Source organism: Pristis pectinata, chromosome 10 (assembly GCF_009764475.1).
Source record: "Pristis pectinata isolate sPriPec2 chromosome 10, sPriPec2.1.pri, whole genome shotgun sequence".
Lineage (NCBI taxonomy): Eukaryota > Metazoa > Chordata > Chondrichthyes > Rhinopristiformes > Pristidae > Pristis > Pristis pectinata.
Window position 1 is genome coordinate 4,755,724 of NC_067414.1, and position 26,012 is coordinate 4,781,735.

General features: G+C 46.2%; 1 protein-coding gene across 1 annotated transcript in view; it reads left to right on the forward strand.

Moving 5' to 3' along the window:
- The window catches only part of LOC127575302 (CUB and sushi domain-containing protein 1-like), a 2,402,828-nt gene that overhangs the window by 2,229,924 nt on the left and 146,892 nt on the right, over positions 1–26,012 (forward strand). The window contains 1 exon segment of the mRNA XM_052025075.1: positions 11,590–11,778. Within this exon segment, the coding sequence (XP_051881035.1) occupies positions 11,590–11,778 (189 nt within the window).

The window sequence follows — 26,012 nt, forward strand, 5'->3', positions numbered from 1 at the left end:
AACTTCCACAGATGTACTGTTGAAAGTATCCTGACTTGTTTCATCATGGTCTGGTACAGCAATTCAAACGCGCAGGAACGTAAGAAGCTGCAGAGATAGTGGACTCGGCCCAATATGTCACGGGCACATCCCTCCCCACCATCAGTAGTATCTGCAGGAGGCGCTGCCTCAAGAAGGCAACATCTATCATCAAAGATCCCCACCATCGAGAAGAAGTCGTGCCATCTTCTCACAGCTACCATCAGGCAGGAGGTACAGAAGTCTGAAGTCCCACACCACCAGGTTCAGGAACAGCGACTTCCCTTCAACCATTCGGTTCTTGAACCAACCAGCTCAACCCTCAGTATAGCAACACTATGACAACTTCGACCACTTTGCACTAAAATGCACTTGGTTTTTTTGTTCTAATTGTGTGTTTTCTTGCAAAAATTGTGTATAATTTATGTTTAATTTATGTTTTTTCTTGTGAATGTTGTGTATCTGATGCTGTGCGCCTGTGTTGCTGCTGCAGGTAAGTTTTTCATTGCACCTGTGCACACATAGAACATAGAACAGTACAGCACAGAACAGGCCCTTCGGCCCCTGAATGTTGTGCCGACATAGCTAATCCCTCCTACCTATAGAATACCCATATTGCTCCATTTTCCTCTCATTCATGTGCCCTTCCAAGCCCCTCTTAAAAGCCCCCAATGAATTTGCCTCCACCACACTATCAGGCAACGCATTCCCGGCATCCACCACTCTCTGAGTAAAAAACTTACCCCTCACGTCTGTTCCAAACCTACCCCCTCTCACCTTAAATGCATGCCCTCTGGTATTGGAATGCACATGTACTTGTGCATATGACAATAGACTAAAGTTTGACTTTGGAGAGCTCATTTAGTGATGCAGATATTAGTATTTGCTGTCTGATCTGCTGTATTTAACGTGAGCAGATGGTATTTGCTACTGTTTACAAGGACCTTGACAACGTGCAAGAACATTAAACTAGTTTCTGTCCTTGTGCGTTGAACTCCATGGCCATCTCTTACCACTTCCCAGGTGTCAATCAACAAGACCTCTCTATGGGTGTCCACCCCTGCACCCAGAATGTTGATGTTAGCTTCAGTGGAACACCATCCACCTCCATCGCACTGCCCAAGTTCCACAATGACATCGATGTCAAGTTTATTGTCCCATGCACAAGTACCTGTGTGCACAGCAACGAGAAACTTACTTGCAACAGCATCACAGGCACATAGCATCAGATAAGCAGTAGTCACAAGAAATACATAAATTATACACAGTTTTACAAGAACACAATTCGAACAAAATAAGCAAAGTCCATTTCAGTGCAGAGTGATCAAAGTGGTCATAGTGTTGCTGAACTGAGGTAGTGATTAGGGTTGTGCTGGTTGGTTCAAGAACCGAATGGTTGAAGGGAAGTAGCTGTTCCTGAACCTGGTGGTGTGGGACTTCAGACTTCTGTACCTCCTGCCCGATGGTAGCTGCGAGAAGATGGCATGGCCCTGATGGTGGGGATCTTTGGTGATGGATGTTGCCTACTTGAGGCAGTGCCTCCTGTCTACACTACCGATGGTGGGGAGGGATGTGCCCGCGATGTATTGGGCAGAGTCCACTACTCTCTGCAGTTTCTTATATTCCTGTGCATTCGAATTGCCGTACCAGACCATGATGCAACCAGTCAGGATATTTTGAACGGTACATCTGTGGAAGTTTGTTAGAGTGTTCCGTGACTTAAACTCTTAAGAAAGTTAAGATGCCAGCGCACCTTCCTTGTGATTGTGACTGTGTGCTGGGCCCAGGACAGGTCATTCCATACATTAGCGCCCAGGAGTTTAATGCAGTAGTGTTTAGAGTCACCTTCTTCAAAGGATACAGGCAGGACGTGAAATGATGCCGGTTAACTTCAGAAATTGCTCTTGATTAATGTGTACTGATGGGGAAAATAGCACAATTGGCACTACTTGAAGTTTTGCATGAGGTTCACATAGTAATCCTGGTCAAATGGGATTAGAACAATTGGCATAGCATCATTTTAGCACGTATTTTCATGCTCAATTGAATTTCTAGGACAATGTTTTTGTCCTGTCACAATGGCTGACTACATTTACTTGATAATGCAATGCAGTTCTTCACAAGGTTTATAACTTTTTATAATAACTTTTCAACGATTTACAGCTTTTCGCTCAACTCCAGTTTGTATCTCCTTGCAATAAAATTTGATTTGATAATATCAAAATTGTTCACCTGTTTATAATGGCTTATGATGTTGACCACCATATCGGCTCACAACTTTTTCATGACGTATATTAGTTTCTGAATAAAATGATGCACACTAGCTGAGAGGTTAGTTAGCACAGTCATAAAAAGAACTGCTCAGCTGAACATTGGCTTAACTCAAGGAGGGGTCAGTTTGTGTTTCTCTCTGGTTGTCTGACGGAAAATTTAACACCTGACGTTTTTGGTAGGAATTTCATTTGCCCTTGCACCTTATGCTGGTGAAAAGTTCCAACACGCTATGTTGTGGGCATGCTATGTTGGCGCTGGGAGTGTGGCGACACTTGCGGGCTGCCCCCAGAACACTAGGCAAAAGATGCATGTCACTGTGTGTTTCGATGTCCATGTGACCAATAAATAAATATCTTATCTTATCTACAATTGATATCAGCAGCAGGGCATTGGCAGAATTTGTGAGATGTATTGGTTTATTATTATCGCTTGTACCGAGGTACAGTAAAAAACTTGTCTTGCATACCGATCGTACAGTTCAATTCATTACACAGTGCAGACACATTGAGTTAGTACAGAGTGCATTGATGTAGTACAGGTAAAAACAATAACAGTACAGAGTAAAGTGTCGCAGCTACAGAGAAAGTCCAGTGCAATAAGGTGCAATGTCACAACAAGGTAGATCGTGAGGTCAGAGTCCATCTCATTGTATAAGGGAACCGTTCAATAGTCTTATCACAGTGGAATAGAAGCCGTCCTTAAGTCTGGTGGTACGTGCCCTCAGGCTCCTGTATCTTCTACTCTGATGTTTAACTACTCTGGAATGAAAAGACAGTCCGTGTTATTCAGAGAACATCTGGGTTTTACTAAATTATCTGAAAGTGCATAATTTAAGGAGCCAACCCACAAAAGCTGCATTCTTTGCTCTCTGAGACCAGTAAATTCTCCAATCTCAAACACGGGTCCCTAGAATGCTTTTCCCACAGAGGTCAGAGTCACTGTCAACTGAGGAGACACAAGAGACGGCCGATGCTGGAATCTGGGACAAAAAATAAACTGCTGGAAGAACTCAGCAGTTCAAGCAGCATCTGTGGAGGCAGAGAGATGGTCGACGTTTCGAGTCTACACCCTGCATCAGGACACAACTCTCAAGTGTCAGAGTAATTCCAGTCTGTCGCTGCTCATCACTGCCACCTGTTCGCTGGATGACCATGTCCACAAGAAAGGGGGGCTTCCTCTGTGTCTCCTTCAGCTCACTGGAGTCGACAGGGCCAAGAACAAGCATTTGCCTGCATTGTAAGCTTCCTCAAAGTGCAGGTATCCTTGATTGGGATGGGGTTGAGAGGGATATGGGCCAAACGCAGGAAATTGGGACTAGATGTGTGGGTGCCGTGGTCGGCATGGACTCGTTGGGCCGAAGGGCCTGTATCCGTGCTGTATTGCTCTATGACTCCATCTGTACTCATACAGTACTACTCCTTACAGAGCCCTTCCTGACACCCTGTGGCAGGAATTCCTGGCTGTAACCCTCTAGGGTCTGACGTAGCTTCCTCGGATTAGTAACACTGCCCCTGCGGGCAACTTTCTTCACGAGGCTGTTGGGTTAATTGGGCGCTGTAAATCGCCCCATTGCCCCTAGTGTGTAGGTGAGTTACAGAATCTGGGGGATAGCTGACGGGAATGGGGGTAGAATAAAATAATTAAATGGGATGAATGTAGAATTAGTGTTTCCCCCTCCCTCCTCCCCCCTCCCTCCTCCCCCCTCCCTCCTCCCCCTCCCCCCTCCCCCCTCCCCCTCCCCCCTCCCTCCTCCCCCCTCCCCCCTCCCTCCTCCCCCCTCCCCCTCCCTCCTCCCCCCTCCCTCCTCCCTCCTCCCCCTCCCTCCTCCCCCTCCCTCCTCCCTGCTCCCTCCTCCCCCTTCCCCCCTCCCTCCTCCCCCTCCCTCCTCCCCCTACCCCCTCCCCTCTCCCTTTTCCCTCTCCCTCTTCCCCCTCCCTCTCCCCCCTCCCCCCTCCCTCCTCCCCTCTCCCTCCTCCCCTCTCCCTCCTCCCCCTCCCTCCTCCCCTCTCCCTCCTCCCCTCTCCCTCCTCCCCTCTCCCTCCTCCCCTCTCCCTCCTCCCCTCTCCCTCCTCCCCTCTCCCTCCTCCCCCTCCCTCCTCCCCTCTCCCTCCTCCCCTCTCCCTCCTCCCCCCTCCCTCCTCCCCTCTCCCTCTTCCCCCTCCCTCTTCCCCCTCCCTCTTCCCCTCTCCGTCTTCCCCTCTCCCCTCTCCCTCCTCCCCTCTCCCTCCTCTCCTCTCCCTCTTCCCTCTCCCTCCTCCCCCTCCCTCTTCCCCTCTCCGTCTTCCCCTCTCCCCCTCTCCCTCCTCCCCTCTTCCTCCTCCCCTCTCCCTCCTCCCCTCTCCCTCCTCCCCCTCCCTCTTCCCTCTCCCTCCTCCCCTCTCCCTCCTCCCCTCTCCCTCTTCCCCCTCCCTCTTCCCCCTCCCTCTTCCCCCTCCCTCTTCCCCTCTCCCCTCTCCCTCCTCCCCTCTCCCTCCTCTCCTCTCCCTCTTCCCTCTCCCTCCTCCCCCTCCCTCTTCCCCTCTCCGTCTTCCCCTCTCCCCCTCTCCCTCCTCCCCTCTTCCTCCTCCCCTCTCCCTCCTCCCCTCTCCCCCTCTCCCTCCTCCCCTCTCCCTCCTCCCCTCTCCTTCCTCCCCTCCCTCGTCCCCTCTCCTTCTTCCCCTCTCCCTCGTCCCCCTCCCTCCTCCCCTCTCCCTCCTCATCCTCCCTCCTCCCCTCTACATCACCCTTCCCTTTCATAGAGTCACACAGCACAGAAACAGACCCTGAAGCCCACCGAGTCTGTGCCCCCATCTGCACTCATCCTATTTTGTTCTCCCCATGCTCCCATTAACTCCCCCTCCAGATTGTACCCCTCACCCACACATGCAGGGACAATTAACCCACCGACCCACACATCGTTGGGACGTGGGAGGAAACTGGAGCACCGGGGGGATTTTCCATGCTGCATGACTTCATAACTCAGTCTGAACCCCTCTGATCATCTCAGAGCTATCTCCCATTCCCGTTCCATCATTGCACTGTCCGTTCAGTTGGCAGCAGCCCTCCCCTTGGCTAGAAGAGTGTAGCTTGCAATGTAGACTGTCCTTTTAAGACCTGCCTTCAGAAACATGTTTACATCAGTGAGAACTTACAGTAGATCAATAGAGAATGTTGTGCTCAAACCAGCACTGTCAATGTAAGTGCAGTGTTACACAGGGAAATGACACGACACTGTTCTGTCAATCTTTGTGTGACTTTTACTGTGTAACTACAACTCTGTTTTGACTCCATTAAGTGGAATTTCTATCCAGTTACTGTTAGGTTACATTTTTTTTTTAAAAACCAGCACCAAGATTATCAGCAAAATTTAGAATAATAGTATTGTGAAAAATACCTTGTTTGGAGATCTATTGCTTTACAATCCTGTTGTTATTTCAGAACTTTCCTACCAAAGTATGCGTGCAGACATTCTAAAATCAAAATGGATAAATCAAAACCAGCACTCTTTAGTGGGATCGAACATTTTGAGCAATTTTAGAACCTGTGCATTTGCATTCTTATTTTGGATTTCCGCGACCCAATGTATTGTCCTTCTGTAATTTTAATTAATGAGAAAATGAATGATAAAATTTGTAATTTTAATTAACAAGAATTAATTAATTTTAATTTATTAGCAACAGTTAAAAGCCATCTAGATAAGTACATGGATAGGAGAGGTTTAGAGGGCTATGGGCCAAATCCAAGCAGATGGGACTAGCTCACTGGGCAACACAGTCGGCAGGGACGAGTTGGGCCGAAGGGCCTGTTTCCATGCTGTATGCCTCTATGAGGCAGCTTGCACTGACAGCTGATGGCTCACTACCACCAGACTTAAGGACAGCTTCTACCCCACTGTTATAAGACTATTGAACGGTTCCCTTATACAATGAGATGGACTATGACCTCACGATCTACCTTGTTGTGACCTTGCACCTTATTGCACTGCACTTTCTCTGTAGCTGTGACACTTTACTCTGTACTGTTATTGTTTTTACCTGTACTACATCAATGCACTCTGTACTAACCCAATGTAACTGCACTGTGTAATGAATTGACCTGTACGATTGGTATGCAAGACAAGTTTTTCACTGTACCTCAGTACAAGTGACAATAATAAGCCAATACCAATACTTTGCAATGCAATTTTTAAAAAGTTATTATTTATAGTTTTTATGAATGATTTAGAAGTTTTTCACCTGCCTCTGGTGAGGTCCCGGGCGAAGGTCATCAGAGTGGGGTCCACGGGCAGACAGGGTGGTCTCAGTTTGCGTAACCCACTGGTCACTTTCGGCTGTTTAGTTGTCTAGTCCAGCAGTGACGGCAAGGACCTTAAAGTCACGGGAAGGCTGTGGAAGCTGAGTGTGGCCACAAGCTGGCGTGGGAGGAGGCAGAAGTGGAGGTACTGACATGATGCTTGGACATGGAGGGTTGGTCTAGCACAATCGCCCCAATTACTCTCCTTCTCACAGTGGCACAGCTGGTGGAGCTGCTACCTCACCACTCCAGAGACCCGGGTTCAATCCTGACCTCGGGCGCTGTCTGTCTGGAGTTTGCATGTTCTCCCAGTGACCGCAAAGACACATGAGATTCTGCAGATGCTGGAATCTGGAGCGACACACACAGCATCTCCATAGATGCTGCCTGACCTGCTAAGTTCCTCCAGCATTCTGTGTCCGTTGCTCCCTGTGACTTTATGGGTTTCCTCCCACATCCCAAAGACCTGAGGGGGCTGGTAGGTTAATTGCCTTCTGTAAGCTGCCCCTAGCATGTAGGTGAGTGGTAGAGGTAGTTACAACATGGGTTGGAGGGCTTTCTTCTGTGTTGTACAACCTAATGACTCTCGATAACTCTATGGTGGAATCTGGAGGAGGTTGATGGGAATGTCATGAGAATAAAATGGGTTAAGGTATGTTTAGTGACGGATAGTGTGTGTCAGGCTTGCCTTTATTAGTCGAGGCACTGAGCTCAAGAGTCAGGAAGTTATGTTGCTGCTTTATAAAACTTTGGTTCAGCCACATCTGGAGTATTGCAGTCAGTTCTGGTCGCCCCATTATGGGAAGGATGTGGAGGCTTTGGAGAGGGTGCAGAAGAGGTTCACCAGGATGCTGCCTGGATCAGAGGGCAGGTGCTATAAGGAGAGGTTGGACAAACATAGGTTGTTTTCTCTGGAGCAGTGGAGACTGAGGGGAGACCTGATTCTGAGGGAGTAGACAGCCGGTATCTTTTTCCCAGGGTTGAAATGTCCAATACTAGAGGGCATGCATTTAAGGTGAGAGGGCGTAAATTCAAAGGAGATGTATGGGGAAAGTTTTTTTACACAGAGAGTGGTGCGTGCCTGCAATGCTCTGCCAGGGGTGGGGGTGGAGGCAGATACGACAGAGGCATTTAAGAGATTCTGAGGTAGGCGCATGAATGTGCAGAGAATGAAGGGATACGGACATTGTGTCGGCAGAAGGGATTAGTTTAGTTTGGTGTGTAATTACTGGCTTAATTAGTTCAGTACAACGTCATGGGCCGAAGGACCTGTTCCTGTGCTGTACTGTTCTGTGTTCTAGAATAAAATACTTGATGGTGTTTGGGCACAGACTCAGTGGGAAGAAGCCTTATTTTTCTACCGTATTTTTTTATAATTCAAAAATAAACTTTACTCGTAATAAAGTATATGTAAATAAAGAATAAACAGAGTGCAAAGCTCTTTACATTCTAGTGTCATTTGGTCAATACATTCAGTAGTGTTAGCAGATCTTTTCTTTGTACAGACTACCTTTGCCACTCATGTGGTGATGCACCCTTTCAATGTTCGAGGGGCTTCCCCACCCGACTCAGCCCTTCCGTGTGCAGTAGCGGAAGGAGCCCAGACCGTGGTCCTTTCCCCACGGAGCCTTTGCATTGGCTGCACCGAGCTTCAGTGCGTCCCTCAGCACGTACCCCTGCAGCCTGGAATGTGCCAGTCAGCAGCCGTTCCCTTATGGACATCTCCCTGTGCTGGGAGACCAAGAGGTTTCGGGCAGACCAAAGAGCATCTCTCACCGAGTTGATGACCTTCCACCAGTACCTGATGTCTGTCTCGGTGCGTGTCCCCGGGAACAGCCCGTAGATCAGAGAGCCCTCTGTTACACAGCTGCAGGGCATGAACCAAGACACAGACCCCTAAGAGATAAGATAAGATATCTTATTAGTCACATGTACATCAAAACACACAGTGAGATGCATCTTTTGCGCAGAGTGTTCTGGGGGCAGCCCGCAAGTGTCACCACGCTTCCGGAGCCAACATAGCACGCCCGCAACTTCCTAACCCGCACGTCTTTGGAATGTGGGAGGAAACCGGAGCACCCAGAGGAAACCCACGCAGACACGGGGAGAACGTACACCTCCACTCCTGTGCTGTACCTCGGTCTTTGAATCCATGACTTATTTTAGGCTGAGCTTTTGTTGGATTCCTAGTCCTTGTATAACCACCTTGCACTTTCAGCTCTTCATTAACCTCTTCTGCCTGCCCCCTCTTCACCTTTTATTCTTTCCACCCCTTTGATTTACCTTCTTAAAATTCGATCACCTCTACCTTTTCCCAATTGCAACGAAGGGTCAGCAACTTGAAATGGTAACATATCCGCAGATGCTCAGAGATTCCAGCATCTCCCGTATTTAGTTCAGCTCTTGAACTCCTATTGTTGTGAGACCCTTCCAGATTGAAAATTCATTTATCTGTGACTAATTGTTTATGTAGATTGTTGGTGATAATGTGGTCAATCCTGTGTATTGGAACCCAAGGAAGCATCATCGTGATCAGCCTTCCAGCAGCTTCCAATGAGTCCATTGCACATCAGTCGAAGAGGATTTTCATGTTATGGACCACTGTGCAAACCTTTTTTTAGAAATTAATGACTACCCACCAGTGAGTTACTTACGTGGTTAATGTAGCTCTTCACTTCCTCTTTGAATTTGAGCATATATTACGGCCAACTGAAAATAAATTGATGAAAGGCCATTTTGCATTGTAATGGACCCCAAGAGGATGACAAAAAGGGACAAAAATAGCAGAAGCCAAAGGAACAGCTGCTGCAATGTGATTAACACATTGTCACAGAAGCATTAAATAATAATGATAATGATGCAGGAGTAAGCCCAAATTTGTCTCATTTCCTTCAGAAGAAAAGTTTACAGTAAAGCTCTGATAATCCAACACAATCATGATTTTAGAAAGACGAGAGAAATATAGGACTGCAGATGCTGGAATCTAGATGAGAAACACGACGATGCTGGAGGAACTCAGCGGGCCAGGCAGCATCCGTGGAGAAAAGCAGGCGGTCAATGTTTCGGGTCAGGCCCCTTCTTCAGGACTGAAGATAGGAAAAGGGGAAGCCCGATATATAGGAGGGAAAAGCAGAGCAGTGATAGGTGGACAGAAGAGGGGAGGCGGGGTGGGCACAGGGTGGTGATAGGTAGATGCAGGTAAGAGATAGTGATGGGCAGGTGTGGGGGAGGAGGGGAGAGCAGATCCGCCGGGGGATGGGTCAAAGGTAAGGAGAGAGAGGGGAAAAGTTGGGAGAACAGAGGCGAGGAATGGGAAGAAGAGAAGCATGGTGAGGGGTGGGGCTTGTGGGGAAGGGGTATTGGCTGCGTGGACTGACAGATTTTCCAGATGATTGGATATTAATACCCCAACACAAATTTAATTTTTTTTTCGATGTTACACAGTGTGATAATAAATTTTCCAGTGTAACCAGTAAGTTGAAAGGGAGACACAAGAGAGACGGCAGATGCCAGAATCTGGAACAACAGACAAAATGTTGGAGGAACTCAGTGGGTCGGGCAGCATCTGTGGAGGGAGATGGACAGTCGCTGCTTCGGGTCAAGACCCTTCATCTGGACCTGATACATCGACTGTCCATTTCCTCCCACAGATGCTGCGGACCCGCTAAGTTCCTGCAGGATTTTATTTGTTGAAAGTTGAAAGGGAAGTGGGGACTGGGGCCTCAGTGTGAAAGGGAGTGTGGGAACTGGGCCCCAGTGTGTGAGAGTGTGGGGACTGGGGCCCAGTGAGTGAGAGTGTGGGGACTGGGGCCCAGTGTGTGAGAGTGTGGGGACTGGGGCCCAGTGTGTGGGGACTGGGACCCAGCGTGTGAGAGTGTGGGGACTGGGGCCCAGTGAGTGAGAGTGTGGGGACTGGGGCCCAGTGTGTGAGAGTGTGGGGACTGGGGCCCAGTGTGTGGGGACTGGGACCCAGCGTGTGAGAGTGTGGGGACTGGGGCCCAGTGTGTGGGGACTGGGGCCCAGCATGTGGGGACTGGGACCTCAGTGTGTGGGGACTGGGGCCCAGTGTGTGAGAGTGTGGGGACTGGGACCTCAGTGTGTGAGAGTGTGGGGACTGGGGCCCAGTGAGTGAGAGTGTGGGGACTGGGGCCCAGTGTGTGGGGACTGGGACCCAGCGTGTGAGAGTGTGGGGACTGGGGCCCAGTGTGTGAGAGTGTGGGGACTGGGGCCCAGTGTGTGGGGACTGGGACCTCAGTGTGTGGGGACTGGGGCCCAGTGTGTGGGGACTGGGACCCAGCGTGTGGGGACTGGGACCCAGCGTGTGAGAGTGTGGGGACTGGGGCCCAGTGTGTGGGGACTGGGACCTCAGTGTGTGGGGACTGGGGCCCAGCGTGTGGGGACTGGGACCCAGCGTGTGGGGACTGGGACCCAGCGTGTGAGAGTGTGGGGACTGGGGCCCAGTGTGTGGGGACTGGGACCTCAGTGTGTGGGGACTGGGGCCCAGTGTGTGGGGACTGGGGCCCAGTGTGTGAGAGTGTGGGGACTGGGGCCCAGTGTGTGGGGACTGGGGCCCAGTGTGTGGGGACTGGGACCCAGCGTGTGGGGACTGGGACCTCAGTGTGTGAGAGTGTGGGGACTGGGGCCCAGTGTGTGAGAGTGTGGGGACTGGGGCCCAGTGTGTGGGGACTGGGACCCAGTGAGTGAGAGTGTGGGGACTGGGGCCCAGTGTGTGGGGACTGGGGCCCAGTGTGTGGGGACTGGGGCCCAGTGTGTGAGAGGGAATGCGGGAAATGGAACCACCGTGATTTAAAAGTCAGTGCATTAACCATCATTTCCTGAGCCAGATGACTAAACCATTAGATTTTTCGAATAGTCAGGTCAGTCACTAATGGAAAGTAAGAAATAGATTAAAGTTACAGTTTCTGTTGTTTTGGATTTCTGAAAATCGTCATTCTCTACTCATCCTAATGCCCTCGGGATGCGTGCTGAAATTCAATTGAAAATCCATTGTATTTGTGGTTCCAGCTTCCTACTGCAGCTTGGACAGTGTCCCACTCAACGGCGGAGTCCTGAACAAAACAACGGGCACCCCCAACAGCCTGGTGCAGTTTTACTGTAAGGCAGGATACAGGTTGGTTGGCCAGAGTAACGCCACCTGTCGAAGGTTTCCGAATGGCTCCTATCGTTGGGATGCTGCAGTTCCGTTCTGTCAAGGTAGGAATTATTAATGACCACAATTAATAAGTTGGATAGTTCACTTCTCTCACCATTGAAATGACATTTTCCCTCTGGATTTCTGCCTTTGCCAGGGAGACAACTCCTCTTATTTGTATTCCACTAACTGATGCTGTCAGTACTGCTAATTGAACCCAATAATATGACACTTTTTATCATTGTAGATGACTGGTAAGGTGTACCAATTTGCTGGGGATCAGAGCAGTGATCCCACACATGTTGCTACTAATTTCCGTTGATTCTTTCTGTGTTTTAGCAACTAAACTTGCAGCTATTAATTCAGTATTAATGAGCGTTATCAAATCACTGATGGATTAACATGCAGTACAAATGCAAACACTGAGTTTATGCCCATTAGATTAAAGTCTGGTTTTGTTTAAAAAGTAAAACGACTGAGGAGATGTGTCAGCAATTTCAGTACAATAATACTAGTTACTTTTATTCATGATTTTACTTCACCACCAATGACTGAGTAATAGGGTGGATGTAATTGTAGGAGACTCGAGTTGCAGCTCATTTTTGCACAAAATTCAGTCTACAAGCTACATCCTGAGTGAACGTACTCTCCCTCCAGACCACCCAGAGGCTCTGATATGGAAACAGGCACTAGGCAGACAGAGGACACATGGAACATAGAACAGTACAGCACAGGAACAGGCCCTTCAGCCCGCAATGTTGTGCCAAAGTCTTTAAACCAATGACGCTTAATTTAAGTAATTCCTTTCTGCCTGCACATGGTCTCTTACACTCCATTCTCTGCACATTCATGTATCTAATAGCCTCTTAAACGCCTCTATTGTATCTGCTTCCACCCCCACCCCTGGCAGCATATTCCAGGCACCCACCGCTCTCTGTGTAAAAAACTCGCCCCACAAATCTCCTTTGAACTTTCCCCCTCTCACCTGAAATGCATGCCCTTTGGTATTAGACATTTTGACCCTGGGAAAAAGATACCGGTTGTCTACTCTGTCTATGCCTCACATACTCTGATAAACTCTATCAGATGTTCCCTCAGCCTCTGCCACTCCAGAGAAAACAACCCAAGTTTGTCCAGCCTCTCCCTATATACAGGCCCTCTAGTCCAGGCAGCATCATGGTAAACCTCTTCTGCATCCCCTCCAAAGCCTCCACATCATAGAACATACAGTGGAACATAGAACACTACAGCACAGTACAGGCCCTTCGGCCCACAATGCTGTGCCGACATTTTATCCTGTTCTGAGATCTCTCTCACCCTTCCCTCCCACATAGCCCTCCATTTCTCTATCATTCATGTGCCCATCCTTCCCATGATGGGCAACCAGAATTGAATGCAATACTGCAGATGCTACAAAACTAGAGTTTTGCAAGGATGCAACAGAACTTCCTGACTCTTGAACTCAGTGTCTCAACTAATAAAGGGAAGCATGCCATACGCCTTCTTTACCCCCCATCAACCTGTGCAGCCACTTTTAAGTGGCTATAGATTTGGACCTCAAGATCCCTCTGTACATCAACCTTACTGATTCTAAATGTTTAACCTTCCAAGCTAACATTGTTGGTGCTGGTTGGAAACACTGCAGCCTTTTCAAGCTGTTGCAACTTGTGCCTTTCAACGGTCCAGTGACAAGCCAATGCTCGTAGTTTGTCCCACTCGAGACCGGCAGCACGAAATTAGGACAGGGTGCTCTGGTTTCCTCCCACATTCCAAAGACGTGCAGTTAATAAGATAAGAAAACTTTATTGGTCACATGTACATCGAAACACACAGTGAAATGCATCTTTTGCGTAGAGTGTTCTGGGGGCAGCCCGCAAGTGTCGCCACGCTTCCGGCGCCGACATAGCACGCCCACAACTTCCTAACCCGTACGTCTTTGGAATGTGGGAGGAAACCGGAGCACCCGGAGGAAACCCACGCAGACACAGGGAGAACGTACAAACTCCTCACAGACAGCGGCCAGAATTGAACCCGGGTCGCTGCCGCTGTTAAGCGTTACGCTAACCGCTACACCAAATTACCCCCCATGTGTAGGTGTGGGGTAATCTGGGGCAGTTGATGAGAACATGGAGGAATAAAGTACAATTAGTATAAATGGGTGCTTGACAGTCAGCACAGACTTAGTAGGCTGAAGGGCCTGTTTCCCTGCTGTCTGATGATGTGACCTCCGTGGCATAAGTACAATAACCCCAAGGGTCTGGCACTTTGTCCCGGCAAGAAATGAAATATGGTCAGGGGAGTCAGTCAGCACGTGCCCTGTCAGGACTGCGCAGGTGGAGACAGGGAGAGATGTTCGTGAAACAGTGGCAGGTAGCGGAAATTTTCACGTGCCAAAGAAAGAGAAATGAAGATTGGCAGACTATTCCCTCCATCCTCTTCGTCAAGCACCTTTGCTCCGTCCGCTGTACCAGCCGTGTCCGGCCATTTTAATTCCAATTCCCACTCCCACTCCCACACCGACATGTCTGTCCATGGCCTCCACTGCCAGGTCGAGGCTAAACGCAGATTAGAGGAACAGCGCCTCATATTCCGCCTGGGCAGTCTCCAAGCTGCTGGCATCAACATCGATTTCTCCAACTTCTGGCAACCCCTCACCTCTTCCCCTCCTTTTTTTTAATCCTGACCTTACTGGCCCCCATCATCCTATCTCTTTCCCCTCTCTCACCCTCTCCATCTGCCCGATAGATGGACTCTTGACCTCACTATCTACCTCGTTATGGCCTTGCGCCTTATGTCTACCTGCATTGCACTTTCTCTGCAACTGTGACCCTTCACTCTGTATTCTGTTATTGTTTTACCTTGTACTACCTCAATGCACTGTGTAATGAATTGACCTGTATGAACGGTATGCAAGACAAGTTCTTCACTGTACCTCAGTACAAGTGACAATAATAAACCAAGTTACCAAATTTGTGTTGTTTCAATAACTAAAGTTATCCGGCCGCTGTCTGTGAGGAGTTTGTACGTTCTCCCCGTGTCTGCGTGGGTTTCCTCCGGGTGCTCCGGTTTCCTCCCACATTCCAAAGTCGTACGGGTTAGGAAGTTGTGGGCATGCTATGTTGGTGCCGGAAGTGTGGTGACACTTGCGGGCTGCCCCCAGGACACAACACAAAAGATGCATTTCACTGTGTGTTTCGATGTACATGTGACTAATAAAGATATCTTAATCAATTTTAGTCCATGAAGTAGCCACTATTTGAGGTGACTTCTGAAATCTGCTCCATCTTGCTATTGAGCCTTGGAGGTTGATAAACGCTAAGAATGGTTGCAAACAAATGCAATAATTTCCTGCATTTTGAACAAGGAGAACCACTGTTGGCTTCTTCTCGTTCTGCAGCAACATAAACAGAAACCACCTGTTAATAATTTCCAGCGTTGAAACACTTGACAAAAAAGATCAGTGTGATTAAAATAATATGTTTCGTGCAAGCGGCACTCTGAAGTGCTTTGGATTGTAAAAGTGGTCCTTCTTCAGAGAAGCTGCACACCACAGATGGAGCTCAATGAGTCCAATCACAGAACTTGGCACCTACGTCCTTCCCTCCACTCAATTCCATTGCAGGACCACGTCAGCCACAGTGACACTAAATTGGTGGTGACTTCATGACTGTTCATGGCCACTTCTGTGGAAGGTTCCCAACATCCCAATCATACAGTTGTTACCCACATAAAACAATAAACTCTACCACAATAACTGGTAGTAATCTTGAATGAATGCTTCATCGGCCTTGCATAGTGAGTTTCCTCCCTGTACCTGGGTTCCGAGTATGGCCAACATTTAGTCCAACTGCAAACAATGCTTTCCAGGCCCTTATTTATCCTGCCTCTTTCCCTTCAACTTGCTCACTCACAATCTCATGGTGCCTAAACCAGAGCAATAAGAGCCACTTCTATCCATATCCCGGCTTCTCCTCCAGTTACACCTGTCACGAACCAGCAACAAAAGAAACACACTGAGCATAATTCAGAGTTAAAAACCATTTTATTAATTACTACTTATGATAATACGTAAAATAAAAGTAAAAATGTTAGTATGTTAGAATTCAAAAATGTTAAACCTCGAACGTTAACCCCAAAACTAAACTCGTCGTGTGTGTGTGTGACAAAGTCCCAAACTCCAAGTTCCGGAATGGTTCTTAAAGTTCAGTTCCGCAAGCCATAAGGTGAAACATGAGCAAGGGCTTCTTCAACAACCACCGTTGTCTGAAGATAAGACGTAGACATAGAGAAACATAGAGAGAGTACATACGAAATCCAAATGTTCCACGATGGAACCCAAACGACACTTCAGTGTTTACTCAGTAGTGACTTCCTCACCCCGAAAAGCATCCGAATCGTGGTCGTCCACACACAAATACCTGTTTCCTTCTACAGGTCAGCAACAAAGTGAACTCCACCGGATTACTTCCAACTTCCATACATGGATTTCTGTGGCAAACACAGTTATTGTTTCTCATCCATCGATAGAGAAAACTAGCAGGCTGGTGTCTCTCTCCCTTCTCTCTCTCTCTCCTTCTTCTTCTGACTTCTTCAACAACATCATTACGTCCTTTATCTTCTATTGACGTAAGCACGCCCCACACACACACACACACACACTCTCTATCTTAAAGGGACTTTCACTGAGTCCGTAACACACCTTATGCTGAACTGTGGTCTTCGCTGGTGTTGGAAGGTTGAGAGGACAGATCCTTTACTGACTAGATACTGAGAGGAGATGGTGTAAGTGCTTGCTCATTTCTTCCACTTTTGCAGCCAGCAAGGTCAGTGCACCACCAGTTGTCCATTCAATCCCATCCACTCAACCGTACGCTGTCACAATGGAGACACAAGAGACTGCAGATGCTGGAATCTGGAGCAACACACAATCTGCTGGAAGAACTCAGCGGGTCGAGCAGCATCTGTGGAAGGAAATGGATAGTCAACGTTTTGGGTCGAGACCTTTTATCAGTCCAGATGAAACATTGACTGTCCATTACCCTCCATAGATGCTGCCTGACCCACTGAGTTCCTCCAGCACTTTGTTCGTTGCGTGCTGACAGATGTCTGGTTTGGTGCTTTAATGACATGACAGTAAATACAGAGTTGACTATTGGCCCATAATTTGCTATTGAAATAACCGTGAAGCTAATGGCACTTCCACTCCCAGGTTTACATACAATTGTCATAACAAATGAAGAGGAAGAGAAGGTATAGTAACAAGAAAATATCCAAATCACCTCATGCCCCTCCATTTCTTTGGTGACACAGTCTCTTGCCGATTCCTTCACCAATAAAATGAACTGATCAAGATGAACATGCCCAATCTGTGTAGTCGAGATGAATCAAATGACTGTTTGTTAAGTCTTGTCCAAGACAATCAAAGTGCCCAAATAAAGACATGATAACCACCAATTACTTCCTGTTAAGCCCTCTGGCATTAAAAATTAATATTTATATATTTTATTCTGTCATGTTTATTTCTTGGAGACTTAAAAAAATGTTGCATTAATTTATTTTTAACTCCTTCTATTCCTTTTTTTCTACCAAAGTTAATTCAAACCGTACTTCACTCTCTTTATCTCTCTCTCTCTGAACCTGATTTCATATTAAATTCACCAAGATTAATTCACCTGTCCATTTGAAGTTAAGTTTCCCAAACCGGCAATTTAAATTGGTAAATTTGGTAAATTGGTTTATTATTGTCACATGTACGGACGTACAGTGAAAAATTGGTCTTGCATGCCATCCACAGAGATCATTTCATCACGTCAGTACATCAAGACAGGACATGGGAAAAGCAATAACAAATTGCAGATAATAGTGTTACAGTTACAGAGAAAGTGCAGCGCAGGCAGACAATAAGGTGCAAGCTCATAACGAGGTAGGTTGTGAGATCAAGAGTCCATCTTATCGTACTAAAGAACTGTTCAATAGTCTTATAACAGTGGGATAGAAGCTGTCCTTGAGCCTGGTGGTTTGTGCCCTCAGGCTCCTGTATCTTCTGCCTGATGGGAGAGGGGAGAAGAGGGAATGTCCCGGGTGGGTGGGGTCTTTGATTATGCCGGCTGCTTCACCAAGGCAATGAGAGGTATAGACAGAGTCCATGGAGGGGAGGCTGGTTTCTGTGATGGACTGAGTTGTGTCCACAGTTCTCTGCAGTTTCTTGTGGTCACAGGCAGAGCAGTTGCTGTACCAAGCCGTGATGCATCCAGACAGGATGCTTTGAAGGATGTCTACTCTGTCCACTCAGGTCTTACATGCCTTGTTTCTGTTGTTGCAATGTAAGTTTGGAATTTCAGCAACCTGTCATGAAGAATGTTTGAAACCTAAACTTGGAAGGGAATGTTGAAATAGTGATACATAGGATAGGAACCCTTATTGTGGTAGATAAGTAGTAACTGCCAGAGGAAAAATCAGAGAACAAACGTGAGATATGAGGTGAAATACCCAAATACCCTGAGGAATGAGGTAGACATCTAACAGCAAGAGTAAACCTGAGGAATGGATTTGCAGAAGTGAGACAGAGTTATCAGATTTCAATTTTAGCTTTTTATCAAACCAACTGCTGAAAACCGTGTCTGATAAAAAGTTAAAACTGAAATTGGTTAACTCTTTGCCTCAATACTTCGGCGAAACGGTCCCTCAGTTTGTCTTCTCTTTTGAAGGCCCCCTCACTCCTCAGGGACCTTGTTTTACATTGGGCTACAAAGTTGTTGGGTGCTGATGGAGTTCAACCTGGAAAAGTGTGAAGTGATTCACTTCGGAAGATCGAATTTGAAGGCTGAATGCAAGGTAAATGGCAGGACTCTTAGCAGTGTGGAAGAACAGAGGGATCTTGGGGTCCATGTGCACTTTCTCTATAGCTGTGACACTTTACTCTGTACTGTTATTGTTTTTACCTGTGCTATCTCAATACACTCTGTACTAACTCAATGTAACTGCACTGTGTAATGAATTGACCTGTACGATCGGTATGCAAGACAAGTTTTTCACTGTACTTCAGTACCAGTAACAATAATAAACCAATACCAATACCCGCCGCACTGGTCGATAGGGTTGTTAAGAAGGCATACGGTGTGTTGGCCTTCATTAGTCAGGGTACTGAATTCAAGAGCTATGAGGTAATGTTGCAACTCTGGTTAGACCACACTTGGAGTATTGTGTTGAGTTCTGTTCACCTCATTATAGGAAGGATGTGGAAGCTTTAGAGAGGGTGCAGAGGAGATTTACCAGGATGTTGCCTGGATTGGAGAGCATGTCTTATGAGGATAGGTTGAGCGAGCTGGGGCTTTTGTCCTTGGAGAGAAGGAGGATGAGAGGTGACTTGATAGAGGTGTACAAGATGATAAGAGGCATAGATCGAGTGGACAGTCAGAGACTTTTTCCCAGGGCGAAAATGGCTAACTCAAGGGAGCATAATTTTGAGGTGATTGGAGGAAAGTATAAGGGGGATATCAAAGGTAAGTTTTGTACACAGAGAGTGGTGGGTGCGTGGAACGCACTGGCAGCAGAGGTTGTGGAGGCAGATACATTAGGGACATTTAAGAGACTGTTAGATAACCACATGCATAATGGAAAAATGGAGGGCTATGTGGGAGGGAAGGGTTAGGTAGATCTTAGAGCAGGATAAAATGTCAGCACAACTTCATGGGCTGAAGGGCCTGTACTATGATGTAATGTTCTATGTTCTATGATACTGCTTGCCCAGTCAAAGCCAATATTGAGCTGTAGTCAATGGGGATGGATGGGGGCAATAGGTTGGATAGTGGGGGTAGTCTGTGCTGTGGGAAGAAGAGAGGGCAGAAACTCCAAGAGGATGCGGCAAACCAAGTGAAACTTCCTGTTACGTCAAGAGCAATTTCTTAGGAATTAGAAAGTAATGACCCAAAGCCAAGCTACTACCTCCAACCAAATGCAACTTGAGGGATGTTTTAAAGCTAATGCACTGATTGTGTTATTTTGTAAAGGAAGTCACCGCATTACAGTGAAGAGGCTTCTCTTTAATGTGGCCTTATTTTCCATCTCCTGCAAGAAAATTAATGCAGTTTTAAAGTTATTGAGTAAATGGTAGTTATTTTAGTTTTGTGCATGGTGCAGTAGCAACTTTTGGAAAAGCACAATTCTTGAAGTATTTTCATCTATTTATGAAATGAATGAATTATTCTGTATTGCTTGCTTACCTTGCCACCTTGTGGCTAATAATGGTGCTGCAACCAGAGGGCATTGCTCTTTCAATCAACAGATTGGCAGAATATTCATTGAAATTGCACCATTGCATTCATTATAACACACTGTACAAGTAACTCCGCACTTGAGAAAGTGAACAACACTTCCTTCCTATTTTTGTGAGTCCCCATCCTCAAGGCTATTCTGCTCTTGATTGAGCACTTTGCTTTCTCTCTTGATGTCAGCCAATGCCTGAGAGGCAGTGTTATTTGGAGAACTAATTAGGTTCGACATTCCATTGCTTTTTTCCCTCTATCTGGAAAGGCTTTGCTCCACCTTCTGGATCCCTGTAGCCTTGATCCCAAAATTCCTAAGCATATCAGCATGCCGTCCGCTCACAATCACTTTCTCTCTCTCTCAGCTTTAACCTAACGTTTCAACCTCGTATTGTTCTCCCTTCTTCTCTCTGAGACTCGAAAGCTGGATCGCACTCTTAACCAACCCGTCCATCAGCTACCTGTCTTCACAGATGCCACGGAATGACGCCAACACATAAGCAGTTAATTCCCCTTTAATTCTCCTTCTCTGCAGATGGAACTTCACTTAGAGTTCTGCAGATAAAATCAGGATTACGATGTATGAGCTGAGGTCACACAGCCCATTGCTCTGTCCCACATACCTCCCATTTACCGAAGAGGTTCTGCCTGTATTAACTACTTAATTCTATCATCCTTAAATTGAATTTAAAATCCCTTGCTCTCATTTTCCGTACACTGGAAAAATCGATTTAGTTGGAATTAGTCAGATGTTTCAATCGTAAATGAATATCCCCCTGCCCCCCTCACCCTCCACCCACTCTCCCCAATCCTCCCATTACCCTGCCCCACCCATGCCCTCACTTTTGGGCGGCACAGTGGTGCACCTGGTACAGCCTCTGTCTTACAGTACCAGTGACGTGGGTTCAAACCTGACCTCAGCCGCTATCTGTGCGGAGTTTGCACGTTCTCCCTGTGGCCACCCAGGTTTTCCCCTGGATACTCCGGTTTCATCCCACATCCCGAAAAAAAAGTGTGAGTTCGAAGCTTATTTGGCTGCTGTGAGTTACCTCTGGTGTGTCAGTGGCTGGTAGAATCCGCGGGGGGTTAATGGGAATATGGGCTGTAAAAAAAGGGTTGGAATTGGTTTATTATTGTCACTTGTACCGAGGTACAGTGAAAAACTTGTCTTGCATACCGATCGTACAGATCAATTCATTACACTGTGCATTGAGGTAGTACAAGGGAAAACAATGACAGAATGCAGAATAAAATGTCACAGCTACAGAGAAAGTGCAGTGCAGGCAGACAATAAGGTGCAAAGTCAGAACAAGGTAGATTGTGAGGTCAAGAGTCCATCTTATCGTACTAGGAAACTGTTCAATGATCTTTTAACAGCAGGATAGAAGCTGTCCTTGAGCCTGGTGGTACGTGCTTTCAGGCTTTTGTATCTTCTGTCCGATAGGAGAGGGAGAGAAGAGAGAATGTCCGAGTGGGTGGGGTCTTTGACTATGCTGGCTGCTTCGCCAAGGCAGCAGGAAGTGTTCACAGAGTCCATGGAAGGGAGGCTGGTTTCTGTTATGTGCAGGGCTGTGTCCACAGCTCTCTGCAGTTTCTTGCAGTCATGGGCAGAGCAGTTGCCAGACCAAGCTGTGATGCATCTGAATAGGATCTTTTTATGATGCATCAATAAAAGATAGTGAGGGTCAAAGGGGACATGCCAAATTTCTTTAGCCTCTGATAAAGTAGAGGTGTTGGTGAGCTTTTGTGGGGTAGAGTTAGTGTTAAAACGGGTGCTTTATGGTCAGCCTGGACTCAGTGGGTAGAAGGGACCCTTTCTCTGCTGTGTCTATGACTCGATGTTGGCAATCAGGAAAGCCCAGTGTCAGCTGGCCTTAATCAGACAAGTGGTATGAGTGCCCCACTGCTCGGCAGCTCAATGTAAATAACATAAGATAAGATATCTTTATTAGTCACATGTACGTCGAAACACACAGAGAAATACATCTTTGCGTAGAGTGTTCTGGGGGCAGCCTGCAAGTGTCGCCACGCTTCCAGCGCCAACATAGCATGTCCACAACCTCCTAACCCGTACATCTTTGGAATGTGGGAGGAAACCGGAGCACCCGGAGGAAACCCACCCAGGCACGGGGAGAACATACAAACTCCTTACAGACAGCGGCCGGAATTGAACCCAGGTCACTGGCACTGTAATAGCGTTACGCTAACCCCTACACTACTGTGCCTACCTTCTGAAAATTCAAATACACCACATCTGTAGTTTCCCCTCTATTGACTCTGCATGTAACATCTTTGAAGAGCTTTTAGAAAATTTGTCAAACATGATTTGCCTTTAATGTTGACTTGGTTTGATTGCATTAAGCCTCCCTGAATAGCTAGATACTTCTTTTTTGCATCAGAGACTCCAACATTTTACCCACAAGAGATTTTAAGCTCACAGACTCGTAGTTTCCCATTTTTTATCTCCCTCCTTTCTTGAGCAATGGAGTTACAATTGTAGTTTTGCAATCTGTTGAGACTATCCCGGCACTTAGTAAGTTTTGGAAAGTTTTATCCAATGGCTTTACTCTTTCTGCAACTGCTTCCTTCAGAACCGTTGGGTGCAGATCATTGGGTCCTGGTGACTTGTCTGCCTTTTAGTCATTAGTTTTTTCTGTATCTTGCCCCTTGTGATGACAAGTTCTCCCATGCTATTCGAAAGCAGCCCATCTGTTGTCTTTGGGATATTTGCAGTGTTCTCTACCATGAAGACTGGTGCCAAGTGTTGCTTTAACTTGTCTGCCATTTCCTTGTTTCCCGCTATTACTTCCCCGGCCTCACTCTCGGGGGTCCCACAATTAACCTAGCTCCCTTCCTTTTCTATATCCATGGAAGCTTTTGCTGTTTGTTTGATATTACTTGCCTCATTTCTCTCAGAAGGCTATTGAATGGACCTCTTGTACATTAAAATGGACCCTTGACCTAAAATCTACCTCGTCATGACCTTGCACCTTGTTGTCTGCCTGCACTGCACTTTCTCTGTAACTGTGACACGTTATTCTGCATTCTGTTATTGCTTTTCCCTTGTACTGATGTGATGAAATGATCTGCATGGATGGCATGCAAAACAATGTTTTTCACTGTACCTCAGTGCAAGTAACATTAATAAACCAATTTACCAATTTTTAATCAATTCTCTTCCACCTAATTGCATTTTTAGTACCCAGCTGTTGATTCCTGAAAATGTTCCAATCCTCTGGTCTACCATGAGCCACTTTGTAAACTCTAGTTTTTGACTTAGCATTTTCCTTAAACTTATTTGTTTGCCATGAATGGTTCCTCTTTCTCATGGAGTGCCTCTTTTCAATTAAGATTAATTTTGACCGAACATTATGAACCAGCGACTTAAATATCTACTGCAGACCTTTATTCTTTTTCCAAGTCCACTCTGGACAAATCTACCTTCATATCTTTGTAATTTCGCTTATATAAGTTGAGGACCTTGGTTTTGTTCCCAGGGTTTTCGCCCTCAAACTCAACTATGCCTTGCTGTAATGATATTGACACAAGATCTCTTATTAATCTTAACTGATAACTAAATCTAAAATAGCCTGTTCCCAAGTTGGTTCTGTCGTGTATTGCTCAAAGAAACAATCACAAATTCCTCTTCCAAATCGTCTTCCAATTCCCGTTGCAATCCAATATATTGACATCTACTCTCCGTAACCTTATGCACCAGCATGCTATCTTGGATTATGTCAGTTGCCTTGTGCAATCCAAACATATAGCGACATGTCGATAGGTTTGCTGCAGTAGTTAGATGCAGTTGTATGATAAATCTTGATTGGGATTTTTCCTTGACTGTGATCAAGGAGAGGACTTGTGGCAATTCAGGGACTGTCTTGATTGAGCTGCTATTGGGTCAGTTTCTGGTGAAGGGATACTGTCATCAGTGGATTTTTTTTCACTTTCCATGGATATGCTGAGGAGTGGATGGTGGTACATGTTGTTTTAATTTGGAGGAACAATGGATGTGATCCATTCTGCAAATCTGTGTGTTTTACATCATGTTGTTGTACATAGATAATTCCTTCCCTTGTGAGTTTGATTCACCTGGAGACGGGAAGAGTTGATTCAAGCACTGGGAAAGAACTCATTCTGATTTGAAGCCACAGTTAAGATTTGTGTAATTGCAGTGAGTTAGACATCTTGTAGATAGTAAGATTGATTCCAGGCACTTTGTCTTCATTTTACCACAATGACAACATCATTTATATAACATTGATCAACACAGTCAGTACACAAGGTACCACACTTCATGCATTTCCAGTTATCTGTTTATGATAAAATCCAATTTCTCTGCAGAATAATAAAAATGTGAATGTCAAGCCACAAAAGAATGGATCTTCAAAAATGTGCAATCCTATTAAAAAATATTGCTATGCATTTTACTTCTGTGGATGAAATATTGAAACCAGGTCTCAAGAAAAAAATATTACCTTTTGAATTCTTGCAATACTGCTCTCTTACAGAAGTTTAAAGTAATCATTGGTGGATTGACGTAAGGGACTAAAGTTTGCCAAAATATGGAAATTATGTTTTTGACAAGATATCAAGACAGTTTCAGGAAATGTTTGGGAGAAAAAAAACTATTCAAATGCACAATTGGTTTACATACACGGCTTGTACGTCTTAAATGTGCAATATTAAGAGGCAATCTAATTGAAAGTTTTAAGACGCTTAACAGAGATGAGATAAGATACTTATGAGATAAGATAAGATATTTATTTATTAGTCACATGTACATCAAAACACACAGTGAAATGCATCTTTTTGTGTTACTGAGAATGTGCTGGGGACAGCCCACAAGTGTCGCCACGCTTCCGGCGCCAAGATAGCATGGCCACAACTTCCTAACCCGTACGTCTTTGGAATGTGGGAGGAAACCGGAGCACCCGGAGGAAACCCACACAGTCACGGGGAGAACGTACAAACTCCTTACAGACAGCGGCCGGAATTGAACCCGGGTCGCTGGTGCTGTAATAGCATTGCACTAACTGCTGGGATTTAGAGCAACTGTCCACTGGGGCCTTGGTAAGTGAGTCCTAAACAAGGGCAGGGGAGAGGGGAGATATAATCTTTAAACTAGATGTAAGTGAATGAATACAAAAAACAACTGCAGATGCTGGAAATCTGAAATAAAAATGGAAAATGCTGGAAAAATCAGCCAGTCAGGCAGCATCAGTGGAAAGAGAACCAGTTAACGTTTTAGGTCTGGGACCCTTAGCCACGGGCCATCCAGAACAGATGTCACAAGGTCTTTTATCACCAGAGAGGAAGTGGAAAGAGTAGAAAACTTGCATGGATAGGGTTTTGGGACCAGTTGAACTGAAAATTTCAGAACTGAGATTGGTAGTTTCGTTATTAGGAAGAGTTTTTTTATAGTCTGGATCCAAAGTATATAGATGGGAGATAAGATGTTGATCTAATTAAATGGCAAATAGACCTGAAATCTCAAATTCTCTTCCCAGTGAAAATGTAAGTTATCTGGCTCGAAAACTGAATTAAGAATGATGACAGATTAAAGACAGGATGCAGAGCTGGGCGGAGAAGTGGCAGATGGAGTTCAATCCAGAAATGTGTAAAGTCATACACTTTGGAAGATCGAACTTGAAGGCAGGGTACAAGGCAGGATTCTTAGCAGTGTGGAGGAATAGAGGGATCTTGAGGTCCATGTCCATAGATTCCTCAAAGTTGCTGTGCAAATTGATAGGATACTTAAGATGTCCTGTTGTGTGCTGGCCTTGATTAGTCAGGGGATTAGTTTAAGAGCCGCGAGGTAATGTTACATCTCCATAAAACTCTGGTTAGACCACACTTAGAGTATTGTATTTATTTCTGGTCGCCTCATTAGAGGAAGGATGTGAAAGCTTTAGAGAGGGTGCAGAGGAGATTTACCAGGATGCTGCCTGGATTAGAGAACATATCCTATGAGGAAAGGTTGAGCAAGCTAGAGCTTTTCTCTTTGAAGCAATGCAAGATGAGAGGCAACT